Source organism: Apis laboriosa, unplaced genomic scaffold (genome assembly GCF_014066325.1).
Source record: "Apis laboriosa isolate Shangri-la unplaced genomic scaffold, ASM1406632v1 scaffold18_cov149, whole genome shotgun sequence".
Classification (NCBI taxonomy): domain Eukaryota; kingdom Metazoa; phylum Arthropoda; class Insecta; order Hymenoptera; family Apidae; genus Apis; species Apis laboriosa.
In genome coordinates, this window is record NW_025222233.1 from 2,400,896 (window position 1) to 2,416,473 (window position 15,578).

Genomic DNA, 15,578 nt, shown 5'->3' on the forward strand with positions numbered 1-15,578 from the left:
AGGTTCCACTTTGAGAGAAATTCTTAAATTTTCAATCGCTTATCTATATTTTTTTCATCGTTCGTGTTCCATCTTGGCTCCGTGTAATGCTTCACAGGCACTCTCCCCGATCGGGAAATCTTGTTTCCGCGGGAAATGGAGGCTGGAAGCCGGCACCGGGGGCGTGGAGGAACTGCAACTGTGAAAATAATAAAATCGAAGAAGAAGAATTTCGTATTCCGTTCCACAAACACTTTTGTTCCGCAAAATTCCTTCAATTGTGCTCCCCTCCAAGAAGGAAAATAAAAAAAAAAGAAAAAAATTTCAACCCACGCACAAAATGATACTTCGTTGGATATTTTATTTTCAACGATCGATCGTGAAAGATTTCTCTCTCTCTCTCTCTCTCTCTTCTTCTCGAAGAAAGAGAATCTTCCCTCGAAGGCAAAAAATTCGGTCGATGGAAGAAAGTAAAACAGCAATTTCCCACGCCGAGTGTCCGGAATCATCGACTTTGCAGCTTTCGAACATCCCCGAGACTCTAAGCGGGGAAGGGAAGGGGGAGGCGCGGCGAAAACTTTTACAGAGAGCTAGAGTTTCGGGTGAAGATTTGGTATTCACGAGGGAGCACGAGTCGAAGCCCTCTTGGTCAAAGTTTCGCGACGTCCCGCCAAGAATACGAGAACCATCTCCCTCCGGCTTTTTGCATCGGGCGGTCCGATTTTTCGAAGCTTCCTTCTTTATTCCGAGGTTTTACGAGGGATATAAAAAAAAAAAAAAAAAAAAAAGAAACGTGACGAGTCTCGTCTCGAGACGCGTTTCCATTCTTCGTCGAGAGGCGCGAATGAAAACCGATGGCCGGTGTTACGAGGCATCTCGAGATCGATCTTCTTTTCCGAACTTTGTTAAGAATCTCAACTCTCCTTCCCCCTCGTCTTGCGGTTATTTTCCCTCTTCGAAGTTGGAATTCGCGACTGATATAAATTACTCATACTTTCTCTCCACTTTCTCTCGGATAATCTCTAATCTGTATCTCCGTTGCGTGAAATTGTTAGAATTCATTGACAGCGAAAATTAATTTTTTTTTTTTCTAAAAGAAATCTCTCTCTTCAACAATCTTCTCTAGAAATTACTTTGTCGATCGAAACCCTCATCACGTTGGCTTGTTGTTCCGTCTAAAGATGATTACGAAAAGCAAACTGCTGTCCAAGTAGTAGTAAAACGACGAGTATTGATACTCGCCATCCGAGAACGTTCGAACGAATAACCGTAAAGAAAATCTGGAACGCATCCAAGACGAAAGAAAATGAAAATTTTCGAAATTCTCCAACCGTAGCCGCGTCATCTTCGAATCTCGTCCTCCAAGTAGAGAGCAGATCGTGATCTTTCCCAGCAGGCGACCAAAGGGTTCGAGGACAGGAGAATTGGCGGCGTCGATAAGGTTGAAGCAGGGTGGTGGTTGGTTGTATCAGAAATCCATTCGATCGTCGTAGACACGGAAAACACGGGAGGCGTATCGAATCTCTCGAAGCCGCGTGCGAGACACACAAGGGTGGAAGAGGGAGTATTCGCACGTATATAGCCTAGAATTCGATAATGGAATTCTAGGTCATCGGACAATCCGCGCCGCGGGACGATACATCATCCTCCTCTCTCCATATCTGTTTCGAAACGATGATTGTACACGGCCGAGACTCGTACTCGAGATTCACAATCTCTCTGAAGTTAATTCTGAACTTTATCCGCGAATTCGATCGAGCAATCTTTTCCAATTATTCGAGAATAATCATTTGCAGAGAAAATTTGTCTTGGAATTTCAATCTTGCTGTTCTTTTATTTTTCTTTGGAGGGAGGGAGAGAGAGTGTCTAGTATTTCGGATCGATCGATTTCGACGAGATCGTGAAAATCTAGCGTGGAAAGCAATCAATGCCAAAAACGATTCTAACCCGAACAGTCCGTTATTTCAAAAAAAAAAAAAAAAAATCAAAAATAGATATCGAGCACCCTCGACTCTCGAAATTAAAATCAAAAATTCAAGAGCGGGAGGATAACTTTTATAAAAATCCAATCCGTTTTAATCCCAGTTAGAGAAGTTAACGGGTTCGCGCACAAGTGATAGTTGCTCGACTTATCACCGATGTCCGGTGAAAAAAAGAAAGAAGAAAAAGTTTCTAAACGTTAGGAGAGACCGAAGAACACTTGGAAACTGGTCGTTTCCGGTGAAAACTCCGAACGGAAATCCTCTCCCAATAGACGTGGGAAATCGCGGCAAGTTTGCATAAGATCGACGATCCAACTCGATCCAGAGTCGAGCAAGTATATAATGGCCGTCGAAGAAGTGGTCACTTGTCTTCACAATCGAATCGGTTCGAACTTCCAATTACCGGAAGTACGGGGAGAGGGGTGTCCTCAGCCATCGTTCCACGCTGATAATTCCGCATTTGCCTCGCGGCCTCGCAAAATCGATAATCACTGCCAGACTTCGACCGCAACGACAATGTAAATCAAACTCGAGGTAATTAATAGAGTTCTGGTATGCGAGGAAGAAGACACTCGTGTTTATTATTATTATCAGAAGGATCGAACTGCGACGACGACCACGACGACGAGGATGATAAGTAACATTTTTAATTCCACGATATGGTGGATATCGGGGAAAGGTAAACGTTGTCGTGAAACAAAATAAACGAACGTAAAATGGATTGATATCGATTTGCGTATCTCCTATCGTATAATACGATAAAACAGATACAATTCCCGATGATAGAGATGTAAAGAGTTTGTACGCGATATATATTAAATCTATGAAGACGATCGATCGATTCGACAAAACAAAATTTTCCTTCTCCTCTTTCTTCCCTTTAAAGAGTAAAAATAACTTTCTTTCGTATTTATCGAATCCACGGTATTCGAGCCTCCCTCTCGGAACGCTATGAAAGATTCAAACGAAACTTGAGAAAGTGGAACGTAAACTTCGTGACCTCCGCCCATTGCGAAGTTGGCCAGGTCAGGGAAAATAATTATTATTAACCGCTTAGTTGTAGTAGTAGTAGTAGTAGTAGTAATAGTATCTGTAAAAAAATATAAAAAATAGTATCTGTAAAGAAGGAGCATTGTAGCAAATATCGAGGATATTTTCCCCGAAAATGAGCGAAGAGTAGTAACTCGATGCGATAGCACAATGCGTTTAATTAAATGCCAGCATTTTAATCGATGCATACAATTAAACGGCGAGGATTCATCGATACGAAGGCATCACGCCTCCTCGTTGTTGCACCCCTCGTTCATCGATACGATATCTATTCCTTGCTAACGACTATCCTATCTTTAATAGTGCAATATCAATTGAACCACGTTCCCCGTTCCACCCGATTCCAGTTATTCGCTATTTCTCTGTACATCTGTATATCCGAACGAGCCAATTCGATCGTTCCCTTCTTCTAAACGTTCTCGCAAATCTTGAGGGGAATTTCAGAGGCTTTTGTTGTCGAAATTCTTTTTCGAAAGAAAAATTCGACTCTTTCTTCTATCGAATCCATGATCAAATTATATTACGAACAGGAATAAATCCGCTGTATTCGAAATGAAAAATGACGATGGTTAACGAGTCAGTTGGAAACTTAACTTGGTAATAAGCCGTATGTACGTGGGACGCAAACGCTCAAAAGTTTTCAGCGTTGAATTACAAAATTGGTGCTCGTAAGAGTAGCAAGTTCCAGTATACAAGCCTAAGTTCCACCCTTACGTCTTTATAAAGCCGGTTACCACCTATTTTCTAATTTTCGAGTAGGCAACGAGAGCGGGAAAATTGCCTCGCCCTTTCCCCACCTCTTATCTCGCCGCATTTTCCGCGACGAAGAATTTCGGTGTGTCGGTGTATGCGACGTAATTTTCAAATTAGCCATTGCCATTGGGAAGAAGGTGCGGTAATTCGGCAGTTCATTGTAATTTCAAACAAAGCCGGAATTTTCGTTACGCCATTATATCCGTTTCGCGTTTCACCCAGCTGGAGGAGCGATAAGCTCAATGCGAAAGGGGAAGAAGGAAGAAAGGAAGGAAGGAAGGGAAAGAAAGAAGATGGAAAGAAGATGGAGGAGGAGCGAAAAGTGTAATAAGGTGTAGCTAAGACCGATCGTCGTCCCCTCTGTGGAGCAACGCGACAAAAGCGTCCTTCCTTCTTTCGCATTCTTCTTCTACATTTTTCCATTCCCATGATTCCTCTCGCGTCACCTATTTCTGCTCTCCACCCGCGGGAAATGACGATAAAGGCGGTCAAAGGCCTACGAACTAGCTTGGCTCTCCCCGGTTTTCACGAATCCAGGTCTCCTTGAAATTAAACGCGACGGTGTTTTAATACGGTGGTGCGGGGCTTTATGAAGATTTTTTTCGTGAAATGAATGTCGACGACTGGAGTAAAATTGGGAAGGAATTAAAAAAAAAAAAAAAAAGGAAAGGAAAGAAAGAAAAATGGTGGAAAAATGGGCGAGAAATTATCTTCAGACGGTATATTAAAATATTAGGGAACCTTGTGATCTTGAGACGAAAAGAGGCTAATTTCGACTCCCGCTTTAATTCTTCATCCTCTTCCCTCCTTCCTTCTCTTATGAATTATGCGTATGAATTCTCCAAGGATTTTCTAATGAAACTACAGAAATTGCAATGGGGCGGGAACGTTTAAAATTCTCGTGCTTGATACGATTCGGAGAAAGAGATTCGCAATAAGCGTCAGTGGCGCTGCAGAAGAAATGAGACACCGGAGACAAATAAACGAGAAACGGGACCAGTCGAATCACGATTCCCGTCCCGTATCCCAAGTGAAAACGCTTCCCTTCCTTGGATGTATTGGACGAGGCGAAGAATCGTTTCTTCCACGATGATATCGAGACGAAATCGGTCGATCGCGCTCCAAGACCATATATTCCAACCGCAAAAACGAAACCTTCGTTTCAAGAGAAACGACCGTTTCGAGAGAAATTTAAGAAAGTTAAACGCGATTGAATGAATAAAAAAAAAATGATTGAGTTTGATCGAAGATTATCGAAAATATTTTACCAAAATTAATCCAACCTTTGTAAATCGAACGAATGAATTTTCCAACGATCTCAGTCTAGAAACAGGTTATAGACGAAGTCGCTTAAATATTAAAGCTACGAGAGATATCTCACGAGATATCTTCCCTCTTTATGAAAAAAAAAAAAAAAAAAATAGAGGGATATCTTCTTCCTCGTGTTCCAAACTCAATAATAGCTTCCTTTCATGTTCTCCATCTCCAGCTTGAAAGATTCACATGCATGGATCGCACAGGCGAGGATCGCATCGCGCGACGAGAAAGCAGCCTCGGCGGCGGATAACGTTGGAAAGTTGGAAAAAGAGCCAATTAAAGGAATGATTTACGAGGGTAGACGCGGCGAGGATTCGCGTTATGGTTCGACTCGTGACTCGGTTTCAACAATTAACCGTTGAATTATTTCGTTGTTCTTGGGGGAAAGGAGAATAAGGAGGAAGAGTCCCCATTGAATCGGGGACGAAAGATGTTTAAAAAACGTTTTCGCCGTTTTTCCCCGCCTTTTTCCTTTTCGCGGTAACAAAACGTTCCTCTCCTTCGTCGAGGACGCTGGTTTCCGGAGGAAGATTATTTGTTGTTGTCAACCCTTGTTTCCGATTCTTGCCTCTTTGAATGGGATATTCTCTGTCGAAGAAAGAGATTAAAACTGCATAAAAAGTGTATCGCGAATCGGAGGGAAAACGTGTCAAAGGAAGCGAGGAAATAATTAAAAGAAAGTTTCATCCACGGCGGACTCGTCCAGGTCAAACGATTGTCCCGTTTCACCTTCAACCGGACCTTCTCCTCCTGTCCTCTCTTTGAAGAAATATCGAATCAGTTTCTGGCTCGTACTTGAGAATAAATGTCCAGGAAACTGGGACAAAACTCAGGATGTTGGTCGTATACGTTGAAACGTATTCCTATTCTCGTTTTCGAGCACGCGCTTTTCTTTTCTCTTTTTCTCTTTTCGCAATTTTCTTGGAAAGAGAGATGAAAAGAGAGTTCTCGCCGCGCGTTCTCGCTCACGGCGCAGCGCTAAGAATCGGTAAAGAATCGTTCTCTCGTTTCACGTTTGCTTTCACGCCCGTCGAATATAAAAATCGCCTTGTTCCTCGGCCTGACGCGTTTCTTCGTGTTCACAGCCTCGGACCTGGACTGCATAAGGGCGCTGTTCAACGAGAAGGAGAAGGAGCTCTCATTGGCGGTGGCGAAGGTGGAGGAGTTGACGCGACAACTGGAGGAGTTGCGGGGCAGGCAGAACGCGGCCGGGACCGGAAGCGGAGGTGGAGGCGCCGGAGGCGTCGGCGGCGGAGGCGTTGGCGGCGGTGGCGGCGGTGGACACTTGTCGACGCCAGCCAGCGCGGAGCTCGAGAAACTCAGGAGGGAGCTTATTGTAAGCAAAGCCTCCCTTTTCTTCTACCTTCCCTTTCCTTTCTCGTGGCTATAGCGATCTTTCGAAACGCTTCGAGCGTTTAAGAAAAAGAGAATTTTAGAATTTTGGTGTTTTCTTCAGAGAGATTAATTTTATCGAAGAATCGAGAATAAACTCTTATTCTGTTCTTTTTCTTTTCGTCGACAGTATCGTAATAAGATGAACGAGCAGCAGAACCAAATGGTGTCTCAGCAACGGTTGGCCCTAGCGCAACGACAAGCAGAGATGGCGTCGATAGACGCGAGGATAGCTCAGCTGCAGGGTCGTCTTCAACGCAAGAGAGCGTTGAACCAACGATTGAGCCAGCAGCTAGGCTCTGGGAATCGCACGAGCGCGAACACTGGGTTCACAGAGTCGAAGCTGGACTTCAATGCCGGAGGGAAGTCCAGGCCTGCTGGAAATATAGCCGCTATTGAACCGTATTCCCATATACCGAACGACAACGATTTCAATTTGAACAAAAACGACCCGAAATATCAGACACTGCCTTACAACACCAAATTCACGGTGAATTTTAAGGCTGCCGAAGATGACGTTAATAAGAATAAGATACAACACTCGGCCAGTGCCTCCCAATTAGGTCAGAGGGCAGCTTTTCAACAATTTGGTCATCAAATCGCCCATAGCCAATCCCAATCTCATATTCAAGGTTGGTATCATCCAACAAAAATGTTCGAGATCGATCTTTAAAATTTCGAGTCTTACGTTCAATTACGTCCAATGTTTTCAGGTCAATCGCAATTACTGGGCACGAATCAACACAACCAGAACCTGCCTAATCAATCCGTGAACATGCAACAGACTTGCAACAACAACAACAATAACAACAACAACAACAATAACAACAGTAATAATAACAACAACAACGCCAATAGTACGAACAACAACCTGATTAGCACATCCCACAACTTCAGCCCCGAGGGTTTATCGCAAAATCTTCGGATCCATCATCAACAGCAATCGCAGACGCAACAGCAGCAGCAGCAGCAACAACAACAGCAACAGCAGCAACAGCAACAGCAACAACAACAACAACAACAACACGGAAACATTCAACAGAAGCAACACAACGTTGGTTCATCGACATCGAATCTTGGCACCACCGTATCCATTACTCAAACTCAAAATCACAGAAACCTTCAAACGCATCAGAAACCAATATCCAGCGTGGCGCCAAGTTTCTCCGTCAAGTCTCAAATCTATCAGACTTCCTCCACGAAAATTCATCCCGTGATGCCCCAAACTTTGAGCCTGATAGGCCGTGGACACAATAACGCGCAAAATTTCGTCGGGCTGAGCACTCAGGGTGGCAACCAGCAGCAATCGAACCAATCCTCCTCTAACAATCAAACGTCCACTCAGGACCAGACTTACTCGTCGAGGCACAACTATCCCGGAATTCAACACTCCGCTCAAGCAAATACTCACCCTGTGTCTTCGTCCTCGGCGTATCAGACGCAGAATTCTCCTAATCCTTCGTCGACCATTCACACGTCATCGAGCGGGACCAGTTTTGGAAATTCGGTTCAAAGATACAACCAGGCTCAACCGTTGACCGGCCCCACGTCCAACAACGAACAATCCGATAAGATAAAGTTCGAACAAGGAAAGGTTCAAGAAAAATTTGAACACGCCCTTCCGGCTAAACACGAACAGCAGAGGTACGAGCCCAATCAGGTGTTCAAGTACGATTCTCATCAGATAAAATATGACCAGCATTCCAAGTACGATCAACACGGGAAATACGATCAGGCCAATCAGCAAACGAAATTGTACGAACAATCGAGCAAACACGAACAAATTGGAAATCAGACGAGTCGTTACGACAACGTCGTATCGTCGAAGATCGATCAAGGGAAGTACGAAACCGGCCAGAATAAACACGAACAAATTCATGGAACGAAGTACGATCCTAATCAGAATACTCAACAATACGGTAAACACGATCAACACGAGGTTAGGCCATCGATCAAGTACGAGCACAATGCGGGATTTAAGCACGAAACAACCTCGAACAAATACGAGAGCGGGGGGCAGCAATTCAAGCAAGAATCGGTCAAATTCGAGAGCAACAAATTCGAGCAAAGTTCCGCGACGAAGCACGAGCACAATGGAAAATTTGAGATCCCGGCGAAAACTGTGGAGAAAACGTTCGAATTCGATAGATTGAAAAGCGAGAACGAAAGGAAAAATATGATAGAGGACAAGACGAAACCGGCTCTACCTCCGAAACCGAGCAAACCGAATCCCCCCCCACGGCTGACCCATCACGAAAAGATGGACAATCCGAGCGGTGATGGGATCGGCGATTGCAAAAACAATTTAGGGATCAATACGAGGTTTGTGAATATGATTTGCTCGCTGAACATTTCAATTTTCCTTTTTAATCGTCTATCTGAATCTCTGATTTCGACAAATTCATTATTTATTTTATATTTAGATTTAGAATTTAAATTTTCGACTCGGAATTTCGATTAAATCCATTTCGACGATCTCATTGGCCAAAGGGTATCGAATAGTGATAGAGCAGGGATTTTGAGCACAGCGCGTAAAAACGATTACCGGGTTAATTATAAATGTTAATTAGTTCGCGATCGATTTGGCCGGTGAATCGAAGCCTATCTCGAATAATAGACACCAAAATAGAACCACTACCGTGCAGTTGAGACAACAGCTTAGTGCTCGCGAGCTCTTCAATCGATCGAGGCGAAATCTAAGTTCCCGTTTCTCGATCGTGTTCCCTCCAAATCTTATCGTTAAATCGATTACTTTTCTTTCCTTAAATAACATAATATATTCGAAACGCGGAAAAGTCCCGTGAAAAAAAAGAACTTGCCGTGAAACCGAAATACAAAAGATCGAATTCTAAATCGAATATATAGAAAAATATCTTTTTAAAACATCAAAACTTTGATTAAACTTAATATCTTCGATGGATTATTGATTTATTAGACATTTGTTTCAAAGTATCGAACTTGTACGTTTCAAAGTATATATATATATATCGTGTCAAAACTTGGCCAAGTCTCTAAGTCTCAAGGATTATACCCACGTCTATCTCGTACTGTCTCGATCGCTCTTTTTTCGAAAATTGCAATTCTCGAGTTAGTCATCTTAATCGATCGTTTTCACCGTTTCACAGAACAGAGAAAGAAGAAGACGTTCCACCGATCCCCACGTCCGAACCACCGGAATCTCCGACAGAAACCCAATTCGGCAATCATCAAATCATCAAAGCCAGGCCTTTAACATTGAAGAAGGCACCGATCTCCGAGCAGCCGAAGCTCCGTTACGCCAAGTCGAATGTCCACGTGTCGATAAATCGACGGATTGAGATGCCACCGGCGTTTCTGTTTCCGGAAACCGAGATTCCAGCGGACCTGATGCAAACGGAACAGCAGCAACAACAACAACAGCAGCAGCAGCAGCAGCAGCAACAGCAGCAGCAACAACAACAACCGCAACAACCTCAGCAACAATCACAAATCATCGATACGACGGACAACTGCAAGAAGAGCGTTCCGATCATCAATGAAGATGTGATTAGTAATGAGAAATTGGAGGAAGCGGATATCATTGATGCGTTGAACGTTATTAATATCGAGGATAAAGTGAAGGGGAAGGATTCCGAGAGAAGAACGGAATTGGAAGTCGATGGGAAGAACAACGAGGTGATGAGAAGAAAGAAAGGGAACTTGAAGTCCAGCACGGGGAAAGCGAATCTCTCGAGAAGGGTCTCCTTTGATCCTCTAGCTCTACTGTTGGACGCCAGTCTCGAAGGTGAATTGGAATTAGTGAAGAAGACTGCTAAAGAAGTGGCGAATCCTAGTTCAGCTAACGATGAAGGCATTACTGCGCTTCATAATGCCATTTGTGCCGGTCATCTGGAGATAGTCAAGTTTCTAGTGGAATTTGGCTGCGACGTGAACGCTCAGGACAGCGATGGATGGTAAGAAGTTTATCAAGTTTCGATCGTATATTTTGTATTTTATAATTCTTGAATCACTTTGCTCACTTTGGTTTTATTGCAGGACTCCCTTACATTGTGCCGCAAGCTGCAATAATTTATCCATGGTAAGATTTCTAGTGGAGCACGGAGCTTGTATATTCGCCACTACTCTCTCCGACCATGAAACTGCAGCAGAAAAATGCGAAGAAGACGAGGAGGGTTTCGATGGTTGCTCAGAATATTTATACAGTCAGTATTAATGTAAACTGATTAATGCGTCTTAATAGAATGTATCTCTAAAGTTTTATCGAGCAAATTATACTGGTTTTATATCACGTTACAGGCGTCCAAGAGAAGCTTGGAATAATGAACAATGGTCAAGTATACGCAGTGTTCGATTACGAGGCACAACACAGCGATGAACTCACTCTGAAGAATGGTGATTCCTTAGTTGTCCTTCGGAAGGGCGATGACAACGAGAGAGAATGGTGGTGGAGCAAACTGGGACACAAAGAAGGCTACGTACCTAGAAACTTACTTGGCGTAAGTTGTCCGAATATCTACGAAACGAAGAAACAGAATGATTTATAATTAATTAGAAAAGAAAAAGAAAAAGAAAAAGAAAAAGAAAAAGAATAGAAATATAACATTAAAGTAAATCCTTAAAATATCTTTGATCTGTTCTTAATAATATTTTAATAATGTTTATTTTATAATAATTTATTTTAATTTTTTTCAGTTATATCCAAGGGTGCAACCGGCAAAGATCGACTGAAGCGAGTTTCAGTCAGCGAACTCATATCCGATGATTCATTACCACAGTATTCGATTCGCAGCTTTATCTTGTTAAGTATCATAGTTGCATCGTCGCATTACGGATCGTTATATTAATTTAATCGCGTCCCATTGTCATCCGAATAAAGCGAACAGAATGTTCTATATAGTTTTTTATATCTTCTTTTCTTTTTTGTAAAACGAAATGAATATTGCTAGTAAGTACGGATCATGGGTGAATCACGTAACATAAACAAACAATTACAATATAATTAAGTAAAAAAAGCGAAAAAATGATAAACTACACATCCTACACATGCGTAAAGTTTAATTGTTCTTATTTTTTTTTTTTTTGACTCTTATCTATTTCTTTTCTTTCTCTTTTTAAATTAAGATATAACTCAAAGGATGATATAATTTTGATTATAATGATTTTTAACTAATTCCTTCAATTGAAAAACAATTCAATACAAAAATAAAATTTCAATGCTTTTACCCGTGATTCCACTTTTAGCTCGACGGTCGCATAGTCAATAATTGGAATATTTACGTTTTAATATCCAACGCCTAAGTATTGCGCCGTGATGAAGATCATTTAAAAAGTTTTTTCTTAGGTTCATCCTAATCAAGTCTCGATTAAGAATGTCCAATTGAGAATATTTACAATTTTATTTATTTTCAATAAACGCAAACTTTTTTTATTGTTTGTTTTTATTGTTTGTTAATACAAACATAATAAAAACAATTGTAATTATTTGAAAATAACAAAAAATTTTCAACACTTTTTTTTTTTAAAATAAAGAAATATTTTCATTGAATAATTTTTCATTTCCATTTTCGTTTTTTTCGAGACTCGACGAGAAAGACAAAACTTTTTGAACGATTTTCCAATCTGGTTAGAAAGACAACTTTTATTTTACGCATATTACCATAGAATATAAAACGTTCTATATGAATTGCATAGACATACTTAAAACGCGTTTGATTTGTTTCACCTAAATGTTTTTATTTAGATGAAGTCAGATTATTGTTGCGTTTATTGTTATATTTTTATTCGTCTAATGAAATTTTCCAAATCCGATCAAAAATAATTCGGATTTCGAAAATGTTCCTAAGAATTGTGTATAATGTAATCTTGCCAATACGCACTTTTTAAATGATCCGTTATAAGAAAAAAAATTAATAATCTTACGCTTGCGAACACGGAAGAGATTAAAAAAATTTCGATAGTCCGACCATAGTATGACCATATCCAATATTTCTTTTGTTGTTTGAAGCGTAATACAAATCAATGCGATTCGAGAATCTCTAAGTAATCAATTTAAAACTTGATACATTAAACATAGATATTAATTAATTAATTAATTGTCTAGGAAAAATTCGAATGATCTGATTACAAATATTCTAAGATCATTGTTATACTGTCTGAAAAAACAGTAACTGAATCAATTCTAGAAAAAAAAAAAAGAATTTTATTCGATTCTCAGAATGTTTTTGACATTTACACTCATCCACTCCTACATAAACACGCACTCACGCGTGTACATACACATACACACACGTAAATGAAGTATGTGCCTTTCAGAAGTAATAATGGTATATTATGTAAGAATGCATGATATATTATGACGAATAAATTGTTTTTAATAAAAATCAATTTGTCTGTATGTTTTTATATATATATATATATATATATATATATATATATATATATATATATATATAATTGTCATGAAAACATAGACAAAACCATAGACAAGAAATTGTACCAATAAGATAAGTATGGTCCCTAAGTATTTTTAACAAAATATATATAAGATATATTTAAGAAAAAAAAAGTTAAAATTTTATAAATACCTTAAAAAAACATATCTATCGCAAATGAATCATAAATAATACAAATGAATTTAACGATCACGTTTGAAATATATAAGTTACCTTAGATAACAATGTCCTTTTTAAATGATGTTTCTCATTAACATAACATAAATTATAATTGCAAAGATTATAAAATGTCAAATATCTCAAAATATTTAATACAAACATAATATAAAAATATCATTTGAAAATTTTAAATATTCTTAAAGCTACTACTAATACCGATCCATATGAATCTCATTATATGATTGAATTGTAAAAAAAAAAAAAAAAAAAAAGATAATAAAAAAGATATAGTCTATCTAGTAATAATCAAGACTCCTGTCTTTGCATTACAATGAGAATTAAAATTTATGTATATATTAAAAATATATATATATATATGTATGTATATATATATATATATATATGTATAGAAATAATGTTTATAATATATATAGCTTTTTTGTTATTGAAAACGATGTAGAAAAAATATTTAAGTTTCGTTGTTTTTTACTTCGTTTATCAATTGTAAACAAACTTTTAAGTCCTCGTAATCTTCAACCATTGCATCAAGTCTGTAAACAAGTGAACAAAATGGTATTTTTTTATATTCAAAATATAAAAGAGTCAAATATTTTTTTTATCAATACCTGTCAGCAAACATATCCAATACAGTACTTGTAAAATTTCCTTTTTTCAAAGCTTGAGAACAAAAATGCGTCAAATTTTTAAAACATTTATGTGTCAAATTGCATATACTTTGATATTCTTTTTCATTTAATTGCTTTGTAATATTCCATGCTGCATATACATAATGCATTACTGATATCCAATGCTGTGATTCTACAAGTCTTTTTCCCTGATCTATAATTGCTTTCTATATAAAATCAAGATAATATTAACTTATAATAAAACACATAAAACTTATAATAAAAAAAAAAAATATAAAAGTAAAAAAATTACTACATACATGAAAGGCATCTAAATGAATATTAGATAAACCATTCAAATCAGAAAACTCAATGCTAGCTTGTATATTTTGTTTTAAATTATTTAATATATCAATCAATGATTGAATATCAGCCATTGGCATTTTTTTCAATAAAATATTTCGTATTTTGTCATTGTTGTGTAGAAGACCATCCTCTTGCATAGATACTAAATCCATAATCATGTGTACTAATTGATTATGGCTAAGACCTCTCAAACCATTTACTAAATTGCCAGTAAAATATTTTTGTGAATTATTAGTATCTAATAAGTTTTGTAATTTTTTCTTTTTGTCTGGTGTTGTAAATTGAGATTCACTATTATCTGCAAGAGAAAGTCTCTTTCTAGGTGTACTTCTCAATATCATAGTTGATTTCGATGGACTTTTCACTGGAGTACGATCTTTAGAACTTGAGCTATAATAAATTTAATTATATTTATTTATAATTATTTTGCAAATTAGAAAAAATTAATATTTTACCTAAAAAGACTATTCCTTTTACAAGTATCAAGATCAGGAGACCAAACTATAGTTCTACGACGACGTCCTCGTTTTTGAATTACCAATTCATCAGGACTAGGTGCAGGACTCCAAGATTCAGAACCATGACGACTATTTAAAAAATTATCCATTGCATTAACTTCAGTAGAAATTGCTTCTCCTAGAAAGCACAAATTGAAACTAAACAAAATAAATAAAAAGTAGCAAATAATAGAATATGAAAAATGTCAGAAGCGTACCAGGTGAAACAGAATTATTGACGGGAATTACTGCTAAAGCTTGACGAGAAGATCTTCTACGCGTTCCATCTGGTCTTCGCAAGAAATCTCTAGTAGTTGGAGTATTCATTTCTTTCAATATAATAAAAAATTTTTAATTCAAAAATATGATTATAATTTATATTTTTCTTGATGATTAGTTAAATATGGCACATGAAATGTCAACTCTATTTTTTGACGTAAGAAACGTAATTTAACTTGTTCACATGATTTATTAATGATAGAATAAAATTATAATTCGAAAATTTATAAAAAATATAAAATATAAGATCACAAAGAACACAAAAAATACGATTACACGACGCGATAATGCGTCAAATATAATTATAATAAACAGGACTGGAAAATGGCGGGAATGAATCTGATTGGCTTATTCCAATGTAGCTTAACATTGAAACATTGAATTTTATATTAATAATTATTTCACTAAAATAAAATTGATTAATATTTAAATATATTTTATTATTATTAATAAAATATATATAATAATTACTTTTTAATCTAAACAATTATTAATTCTATAAACTGTAATTATTATTGGATGTATGTTTATATATTTTTTTCATAAAATTTTTATTATTAATAAAATTATTCAATTTTTTTTATGAAATTGTTTATTTTTTTATGTAATATTATTATATTTTTATTAAAAAAATTTGTTAAATAATTTCCAATAGAACTAACAATTAACCAATAAGAAGCAATATATATAAATATTACTTATTTCCTTATATACTGTTAAGGTTAATATTCTAAATAAGGTTATGTT

At 37.7% G+C, this 15,578-nt stretch overlaps 2 protein-coding genes across 9 annotated transcripts in view; one reads left to right on the forward strand and one right to left on the reverse strand.

Annotated features, from left to right (window-relative positions):
- LOC122711863 (probable serine/threonine-protein kinase yakA) overlaps nucleotides 1-12,836 on the forward strand; it is an 83,789-nt gene extending 70,953 nt beyond the window's left edge. For 6 of the 7 annotated variants that reach the window (XR_006346211.1, XR_006346212.1, XR_006346213.1 and 3 more), the window contains 7 exons: nucleotides 6,167-6,417; nucleotides 6,604-7,105; nucleotides 7,187-8,795; nucleotides 9,599-10,405; nucleotides 10,488-10,654; nucleotides 10,749-11,059; nucleotides 11,145-12,836. Coding sequence is in view for 1 of the 7 variants with exons in the window: in XM_043931007.1 (XP_043786942.1) it covers nucleotides 6,167-6,417; nucleotides 6,604-7,105; nucleotides 7,187-8,795; nucleotides 9,599-10,405; nucleotides 10,488-10,654; nucleotides 10,749-10,948; nucleotides 11,145-11,180 (3,572 nt within the window). In the remaining 6 variants the exon portion in view is untranslated. The remainder of the gene's footprint in view (nucleotides 1-6,166; nucleotides 6,418-6,603; nucleotides 7,106-7,186; nucleotides 8,796-9,598; nucleotides 10,406-10,487; nucleotides 10,655-10,748; nucleotides 11,060-11,144) is intronic. The other variant, XM_043931007.1, reaches the window with a different exon arrangement.
- Nucleotides 12,837-13,435: 599 nt separating this feature from the next.
- Nucleotides 13,436-15,098, reverse strand: LOC122711932. 2 transcript variants are annotated; one of them, XM_043931125.1, is made up of 5 exons: nucleotides 14,771-15,098; nucleotides 14,511-14,691; nucleotides 14,010-14,445; nucleotides 13,690-13,916; nucleotides 13,436-13,614 (listed from the first exon to the last, which is right to left on the reverse strand). In XM_043931125.1, exons 1-5 carry the CDS (start codon nucleotides 14,877-14,879, stop codon nucleotides 13,533-13,535), a joined length of 1,035 nt encoding a protein of 344 aa, XP_043787060.1. In that variant the 5' UTR covers nucleotides 14,880-15,098; the 3' UTR covers nucleotides 13,436-13,532. The 2 variants fall into 2 exon arrangements, with proteins under 2 accessions (XP_043787060.1, XP_043787061.1); XM_043931126.1 differs by having other exon boundaries at nucleotides 14,511-14,711; nucleotides 14,771-14,857.
- Between the last annotated feature and the right edge of the window lie 480 nt (nucleotides 15,099-15,578).

What these genes read in the sequence shown, in the direction of transcription:
- LOC122711932 (XM_043931125.1), bottom strand. Translation starts at nt 14,879, where the DNA reads ATGAATACTCCAACTACTAGAGATTTCTTGCGAAGACCAGATGGAACG. An exon ending in AAAAGGAATAGTCTTTTTAG is followed by an intron (nt 14,446 to 14,510) that starts GTAAAATATTAA and finishes AATTTATTATAG; the next exon opens with CTCAAGTTCTAAAGATCGTA. An exon ending in TTGGATATGTTTGCTGACAG is followed by an intron (nt 13,615 to 13,689) that starts GTATTGATAAAA and finishes ACTTGTTTACAG; the next exon opens with ACTTGATGCAATGGTTGAAG.